The sequence below is a fragment of the Oryzias melastigma genome, linkage group LG8, assembly GCF_002922805.2.
Source record: "Oryzias melastigma strain HK-1 linkage group LG8, ASM292280v2, whole genome shotgun sequence".
Lineage (NCBI taxonomy): Eukaryota > Metazoa > Chordata > Actinopteri > Beloniformes > Adrianichthyidae > Oryzias > Oryzias melastigma.
This window is the reverse complement of record NC_050519.1, coordinates 15,371,625-15,380,267: the sequence shown is the minus strand read 5'-3', so window position 1 is coordinate 15,380,267 and position 8,643 is coordinate 15,371,625. Positions and strand designations below refer to the sequence as shown.

The following is an 8,643-nucleotide window of genomic DNA, read 5'->3' as shown; positions in this document are numbered from 1 at the left end:
CTGCCCTCATAACAGAATCCTGCTGCAACTATAATGTATTTTGTCTTTTTATGTGTTAAAGTAAGCACCAAAATACCAATAAACTCTTTTAGTATGTGGTAGCCTGTTTTTGAAAGTTTTCCTTCAGACTGTATTTTCAGGTTTTATCCAAACCTCATTTTCTTATTGGATCAGGGGTCCCCGCATTTTATCAGATTGAGACGAGTTTTGTGATGTTTTGCCTCAAATTTGTTCAAAAGAAAAAATCTAAAATATTAAATAACAGTACTTAAAAGTTGAATTTGAAATAGTGGGTTTTTATCATTTATTTTATCTGGAAGAAATAATATCATAAACAAATAAATAAATCATTTTTAACATTAGTTATTCATTTTGTGTGTAATTCTATAAAGTTCTTGATAGTAAATTACAGCTCAAACTTGCTTAAATATCTGAACTATTCCTACTGTCAAATTAGTACTGATGTAGGGAAACTCAAAATGCAGATGTGGCTATATTTAATTCATTATTTATGGGCGTCCTTTACCGTTTGTACTTGTATAGTACAAATTTTAGGAAGAGTTTTTTCTAAGTCATACTTAAAAAAAAAAAAAAAAGTAAAAAATTGTTCTGGTCCAGTGGTGGGATATATCATGGTGCATATTGCATCATGAGCTGGGAATGCGTATCGTATTGCCAGATCTTGCCAATACATCCCCCCCAAAAAAAACAGTTTTAAAACAAATAAAATTTGAGGTAATTGTCTCGTCTAAAACCATTTTTCTTCCTTTCTGCTTATTGTTTAGTTGATAAAACGGACTACATGGTCGGCAGCTATGGCCCGAGACCAGACGAGGCGTACGAGTTCCTCACGACCATGGAGGAGTCGCCTAAAGGGATGCTGGCCCGCGGCACCTACAACGTCAAGTCCAAGTTCACCGACGACGACAAGAACGACCACCTCTCCTGGGAGTGGAGCATCGCGATCAAGAAAGACTGGAAGGACTGATGATGTTTTTTTGTTGTTTTTTTTTTCCCACTCCTCCATCAGATCCTCCCGTCTTTCCTCTTCATTCCATGATTCTTTCTCGGATCATTCCATCATCTTTTTTGGCTTCTCGCTCTGTCCGTCCATCTCTGCCCTCCTCATTCCGCGCATCTTGATTTTTCTTCTTCTTTGCCTCCTGTCTGATAAGTATTAAATCCTAAAAAAAAAGTAATAATAATGGAGAAAGCAAACAATATGCCCAATCCAGATTTTTTTCTACCTTGCTCTCCCCTAAGCCACCTTTGTTCCACCTTGTTTTGTATGATTACCATAAACTGCCTTAGATAGTGCGGTGGCTGTGTGGACTTTGTTCAATCACTGCTGGAACCAGCCTCGCTGAAGCCTTTGAGCAGATTACGTGGATTTAGGTCTTGTTGAATTATTTGGGATTCAGGCCAGATCTTTTTCCTAAATAGTCGAGTGCCAGACAAAACTCTGCAAGGAAATCAGGGTTTTCCTTTCTGCTCCTCACTTTAGGTGCAGCTGCATCTTCATGGCCTTAAGAGTTAGGACTTAGATGAGCCGTTTGCCTTCAGGTTAAAAACTTTCTACGAGTCTGTTTTGACATCATAACACAGGGAATGGGGATGCAAGTCTTTATGTATTTCAGGTAGATTCCATCTCTGCTTCTATTTGCATTCCCTGATCCTCTTTTCCTTGTGAATGATTCCTGCTGACCATGTCTCCTTAACTTGAGAAACTCTGAGGTAAATCATGGTCCGTTATGTTTTTTTTTTTAAGAAAAATAAATCAGTGTAGGAACCTCAAGCAGACGCAGATGGATAACACATCCCGCCACAAGAACGTGTTGTCCTGTTTTCATACACTCCATAAGTCTAAATGGGAGCCGCTTGGCCTTACTGAGCCCTCAGTGGCTTTGATTTGTATTACCAACAGTTTACTGACTTATGATCACAATTAAAGTGTTCAGACTGGGAATGTGTTTGTCTTTTTTTTTAATGCAAACCAGTTAAATAATAAAACAAATCAGTACATTTATTATTATAAGTCATTTCAATGCCCCATTTTAAGAACAGCACAGTGTTAGACTGATTATCTTAACATGTATGAGAGAAAGCTCACTCAGCACCTGACACGATGCACTTTTTAGGTCACTATTGAGTCCAGTTCTTTTAATCAGAAGTGAGAGATTCATGGCTTTTAAAGATGTTGAAAGTTAGATCTCAGGTATGATATTTGGCTCCACCCACTGCGTTACAAATACCACAACTTCTTCCCTCCGGAAGAGTCTGTCATCTGCAGAAAACAAAGCAAAATGATACAATAATATAGGAATGATACATTTGGCAGTAATATAAGGTCAAATCCTTCCCATATAAAGGATGGTTAAAGACCCACTCCGATCATCTCTCGACTTTTTTTCAAAACATTGCAGTTTTTTGCCAAAATCAATAAACTTTGTGCAGAGCTTAATTAGAAATTCACCTCTGAGAGGATCAGAAGCTGTGAGGAACCACCCCCTGTTGCTAAGAGCTCTCTGTTAACATGCTCCTTAGCTAGCTTAAAGCCATTCTCACATCCAAGCAAACGTTAGCGAAATGGAAATCAAAATTGATCAATAATCAATCCATAAAAGTAGAGATTTGCCTAACCCATAATGCTAACGTCTGCTAGCTTGATGCTAACATATAATGGGATTTCCCATAGGACGGCTAGTGCTTAGTTGATCTTAACATACATTGCTGAGGATCTTTATATACTCGGGCATGGATTTTCCAAACTCTTAAGGATTTTTTTTAAGTTACAAATCTAAAACAGTTTTTTGCCAATTCTTTCTTCTTCTTCCTCAATTAAGTGTATATAGCGTGATCACCACCTAGTGGCCAAACTGAAACAGGAGAGGCAGAACAATTGCTGGAGCTTCTCTGCCATGCAACACTGGATGCCATTAACAATCTCATAAATTTCACAGAATGTGAACCGTATCAGATTCATGTGAATATTTTCTGTCTAAATGTGTAAGCCGTGTAAACTAAGAGTTGATTTGAATAAAGAAAAAAAAAGTCAATCCAGGCTCTGATGAATCGGATCAATTGTGGAAATTGCCCTAACGTCCTCCATCATGAGGAAATTGCCACAAGAACTTCTTAAAAAACACGGTTTTCATCGGAGTGGGTCTTTAAAGAAGCCATTTAAAGCTGAGATAAGGAAAAAAAAGTCATTCTGAGCGTTTATAGCAGCACTGACGGCGTTTATTTGTTAGTTTTTCTGCTTTTGGACGTCTTGCTGCTCACGTCACTCTTGGACTTCTGCAGACGCGAGAAGATCTCCTTGAACAGCGCCTTATACTCCGGCGTGTTCTGGCTCAGCCGCTTGTCGACTTGCTCCACCTGCCTGCTTATCCCCTCCAGGGCCTCGGGGGTGGAGGGGGTTTCGGGCGGCGTGGGAGGCGTGGCGATAACAGCCCTGGAGGTTGAAGGCTCCGCCGGCACCAGACTGTACTCCTTCATGGAGGGGTCTCTGGACACGGGCCGGGAGGTCTGCACCTCGGCGTGGCACAGGCTCTCCTCGTGGCGCCTGCACTTCCCCAGCAGCTCCTCGTACTTCTCCAGCAGGGTGTGGTACTGCTCATCCACCTCCCGCAGGATGGACATGCCCCGCTTACGGGTGCCGTTTGCGTGGAGGGCGTAGCTGCCCTGCCGTCTGCCTGCGACAGCCGAGATAGAGTTCAGAGCCGTGTCGCTGCAGCTTTTCCGCACCGGTCCGCCCTGCTGTCCCCCGGCCTCCCCTGCAGTGCCGGGGTCTCCCTCCTCCAGCCCCGCGCCCTCCTCCGGAGTATCCGTCTCCGGGCCGTTGCTGAGTAACGCCTCCAGGCCGTCCTCCATATCCCCGATCAGACACACCCTGGACTTCCTGAGCTGCTGCATCTCTTCGAGCTCGGCCTCGAGCTCCCGAACCCGCAGATGGCAGCCCTCTGCCCCCAGGAGGCGCTGCTCCAGACGCTCAAACTCCTCCAGGACGACAGCGCACTCCCTCTCAGCCTGGTCCCGCTTTGACCTTTCCAAGGCCATGGCAGAGTGGAGGGAGGACACGATGTCCCTCAGGCGGTCATTCTCTTCATCTAGGGGTTGTCTCTCAACCAAGTCTACGCTCCCCGGATTGGCCAGCAGGAACCCGTCCTCATACCTGGACAACAGGGCAACATCACAGCAACTGGAACTAAGTCCAGATGACCTTTAATAACCTTCTCCTGCTGCTTACCTGGGAGAAGCACAGAGTTCCTTCAGGCAGGGGAAGGAGTGGACGGTCTTGCGGCGTTCGTTCTTCTCTCTCCGGAGCCTCAGCTCCTCCAGAGTCCTCAGCTCCTCCAGGCGAGCAGTGAGGCTGTCCACCTGACCCTGCAGCGTCTCCATGGTGCCCGTCAGCCTGGAGGCGCAGAAAAAAAAAATGCAAAGATGCAGCGGATCACTGTTACACAACAAAACAAGGGAACGCGGGCGGCAATTGCAATGCGTTAATCCCAGTAACCAGATTTGGAAATGTCTAATTCCTGATTATGAGATTTCTAAAGAAAGGAGCGCATGGAGCAATCGGCTGGTCAGGTGGAAGAAACAACACAAACAAAAGCGTAAACAAAAGCACAAACAAGCTTCCTAAATAAACACCCACTCTGATACAAATGGTGTTTTTCAACAGGCATTTTGCTACATTAAGCTTAAAATTCTGAGTATTTCTGTGTTCAAATCGTTGTGAATCAGGAGCAAACACACAAAAAAGAAAAATATGTAATAGATCCGTCTACATCTTCATACGTGCTCCAATATTACTCAACATTTTTGTTGCACCTGTAAACAGAGAACTCTCAGATATGTGTGATGGGAAGAGGGGCTGCACAAACAGTCCCACCCACAACTCTGAGGTTAATTTCTAATAAAATCCTGCCGCTCTACAGAAACTATGTCCAAAAAACAACATACGTTTTGGGATTTTGGCTAAAAGTTGCATAATAATATTATAAGGCTAATGAGAATATAGATCAAAAGATGATCGGAGTGAACTTTATAGATCACAGAAGAGTAAAAATTCCACATACTGAGCAATAAACCCCGACAGCGTTGGTGCCTGTCTGTGGCTCACCTGTCTATCTTCTGCTGAGAGGCTTTGCTCTCCAGCACCAGCTTCTCGTTGGTGATTTCCAGCTCTCTGGCCGTCACGTCCAGCTGCTCGTACACCTTGGCGTGCTGCTCATTCACCTCCCGCAGCATTTCCAGCTGCTTGGAGAGATACTGCAGGAGGAGACGGGCAGACGTCATTGACCTCTATGCACCACAGTGGAAGGTAAAGGGCTAATAACAGTACTGATAGAAGCAGAAATGCTATTAGCACGGACATAATACAAAATAAACATGTTTTAAGGCGTTAATTAAGGTTAGGAGATATACACAGAAAAAGGTATATTTAGCAAACATGTTTTTTTTTTCTTTTAATTTGGTCCCAGATCCTGCATAAAAAACTGCCTCCATTTAGCTCCAGTTACCAGTTGCCTTGTGGTAGAGTGTCTGCCCTGAGGCTATGGAGCTAAATTGGGGCCAATATTATTTGAAATCCAAATAAAGCAAATAAAAAAAATATTGGTGTTTGGCCGAAATTTTCAAATCTAAGAATTTCTGTTTCAAATTTTTGGCGCTGGTGTGGCGCGTTGGGGCGGGGCCAACGCAAAGGACCAATCAAAATCAATGAGGGTGGGAACTTCAGTCCCGGTGCATTTACTGACTCTGAGAACTGGGATAATTACGGTCAGAAAATGGTTGTATTGCCTGTAAAGTCAGCAAAAGAAAAGGATAGTAAACATGAAGAAACTGCTGTGTTTACCGTGGGGCTTGAACTCAGATGAAGTGATTGGAGCTCCAGTAGCGTTTTTGGTATTTTATGCAAGCATAAGGACGTTTTCTACACCTGTATTTAACACAATAAGGTGGTGCTTTGCACGGCCTAGGACAGAGTTTTGTACGCTTTTTATACCCGTCTTAGGACAACTTCAGACCATGACAGTACAGACAATACAGCCATTTTCTGACCGTAATTATCACAGTTCTCAGAGTCAGTGAATGCACCGGACTGAAGTTACCACCCTCGAAGATTTTGATTGGTCCTCCACGTCAGCCCCGCCCCAAAGTGCCACAACGAGGCCAAAAGTTTTAAAACTTACATTTTCAGATTCAAAAATGAAAAAACAAAGACATAAGACTGTTTTAAAAACTAAAAAACAGAGCATTTGAAGCAGAAAATAGTTAAGTTTATTTCAGAATTGCAAAAAGTTCTGGACATTTTAGATGTTTTTGGCCAAACACCAATTTTTTTTCAATTTGTTTTATTTGGGTGTAGCTCCACATGAGACTGGAAGGTCGTGAGTTTCAATCCAGCCCGAGTCATACCAAAGACTCTAAAAAAATGTGACTCAGTGGCTCCCTGCTTGACACTCAGCATTAAGGGGTTGGATTGGGGGGGTTCTCCAGCGCAGCTGTGTCTGCAGCTCACCACTCCCCCAGGGAATAGGTCAAATGCGGAGAACAAATTTCTCACAGATCTAGTTGTGTGACAGCTAATGGGACTTTAAATATTTATTATTGACTTGATTGTAGAAGATTTACAAACATTGGCTGTAGGGTGTAATGGTTAACCCTGTTGCCACAAAGTGAAAAGGTTCTGGTTCAAATCCCAACTGGGTTCTTTCTGAGTGCATGTTCTCCTCATGTATGTGGGTTTTGTTCGGGCAAAAACATGCTTCACTCTGATGTGTGTGTCACTCCGATGGAATGTGACCTGTTGCTAGGATAGGCTCCAGCAACCGTGGGACCCCAAAATATATTCAGCAAATTCAGAAGATGGATGGATAATGAATTTGAATGAGTTTTATATCATCAAATTATTTGTTTAAAGGTTTAAATGAGTGAAAAATAGGTTTTCATTGCATTAACTTCATGTTGAGTCTTTTAAACGGGTAAAACGGTTGTTTTTGTCAAAATTGTGAACCCAGTTTAATAGAAAAAGGAATAAAAAACAAAACTATAAAACAAAAGCTCCATCAATAACACATGCTTACGAGCATACCTCTATCTCTTGCACTTGTTCGTCATTGTTGCCGTACATCTGCTGGAGAGATTCCTCCAATTCTTTGTTGCGCTCCAGGAGAGTTTTTCCCAGCTCTGCTGCCAAGTGCAGGTCTGGGATGAGGAAGAGAAGACGAGAGGTGAGAAGAGAAGAAAGCAGGAACACAAATGCTGGACGCGGTCCAAACACATACACACAAAAAGTGCTAATCCTGCACTTGCAAAACAATATTTCTGCACAAAAGGACCCTGTTCTTCCAATTTCAGTGTTTTCCTTAAGCACCCAAACCTCTCAGGTTCAGATTTTTGAGGATTTCAGCTCAAGTTTATGTCCTCATAAATTTAAAAAGGGAAAAGAGGAACATTTTGTTGACTCTACGGCCTTTCTACTAAGCCGTTCTGGCTGCTTGCTAAGATAAAAAAGCAACAAAAAGCTCTAGATATCCATCTGTCTACTGATAAAGACAAATGGAGCATACTTTTTAAATCATTTATCAACAATGATGACAGAAATGGATCATTCGTGCCCTAAAACCAACACATTTAAAGATGATTTGTTGAGTTTTGCTTGAAAAAATCTTCAACAAACACCAGATTTTTCCTCTCTACTTCCTCTGCTGCTGAAGGAGGAAGCTGTAATTTCCTGCATCCACCAACTCGATCTGATAACACCAGCCTGAAGTGTGTGCAATCACACGACAGTTATGTAACTTCTGCAAGAAGATGATGATGAGTCTGCAGCGGAGGGAGGAAAACCCAGTTTGTTTGTTTGTTTCTGCAGGACTCACTGCAACATCCGTCTGCCCAAACGGACACAGGAGGTCAGCGAGCGGCAAAGCTGGCAGCACAGGAGTTTGTTGCATAACAGACTCAATTTGTGACTATGATCGAACGGAGGAGAAGTTTGACCCAAAAAGCATCACTGCTAAAAAGGTTTCGTCTGCTCCATAATCAGATCTGGTTTGATGATTTTAGGATGCACTGAGATAAAACAGAGAGGCGTTCAAATCCACCTGAAAGCCGCTTTAGCTCTCTGGGTCAGCAGGTAATCAGGAGATGGAGTGATGCTGCAGCTGCACCATCTCAGTGAAAGTGCATCCATTAGGTCATTACAGGGAGGCTGTGCAGACAGGATGCGTCCTAGATCTATGCAGGATGTGGATTTAAGCTCTGAATTCTTGATGCATCCCTAAAATCCTGGGATTTCTTTGGGGAAGTGAATGCATCCTGGCTCCCAGAGTGCCAGGATGGAGATGTGACCGCACTAAGAATGAGCTCAAACAACAACAAATATTTGTCAAAAACACACAGAGATGCAGAGGTTCTGCTCCATCACTTCCTCTCCTCCTCCGTGGGTCTAGATTTTGTGGCGGATCGATCAGACGGTGACAGGTGACGCCTCACCTTGCTCCAGGTCCCGCTGGTCGTACCACGGCTCCTCCTCCGCCGCCGCCTCCGTGACGAACTCCTCCATCCTTCCCGCGCGGAGCATGGATGCAGCCGAACTTCTCCTCCGCCGGCGATGCGACCTCCTCAGACAGGAGT

The 8,643-nt window shown here is 43.5% G+C and overlaps 2 protein-coding genes across 2 annotated transcripts in view; one reads left to right on the top strand and one right to left on the bottom strand.

Annotated features, from left to right (window-relative positions):
• Window positions 1-1,966, top strand: part of arhgdia (Rho GDP dissociation inhibitor (GDI) alpha) — a 9,174-nt gene extending 7,208 nt beyond the window's left edge. The window contains exon 6 of the mRNA XM_024271577.1: window positions 786-1,966. Within this exon, the coding sequence (XP_024127345.1) occupies window positions 786-988 (203 nt within the window). The 3' untranslated portion in view covers window positions 989-1,966. The remainder of the gene's footprint in view (window positions 1-785) is intronic.
• On the bottom strand, window positions 1,094-8,643 carry cdr2l (cerebellar degeneration-related protein 2-like). The gene is made up of 5 exons (XM_024271576.2): window positions 8,503-8,643; window positions 7,100-7,212; window positions 5,126-5,274; window positions 4,250-4,414; window positions 1,094-4,174 (listed from the first exon to the last, which is right to left on the bottom strand). Exons 1-5 carry the CDS (start codon window positions 8,588-8,590, stop codon window positions 3,241-3,243), a joined length of 1,449 nt encoding a protein of 482 aa, XP_024127344.1. The 5' UTR covers window positions 8,591-8,643; the 3' UTR covers window positions 1,094-3,240.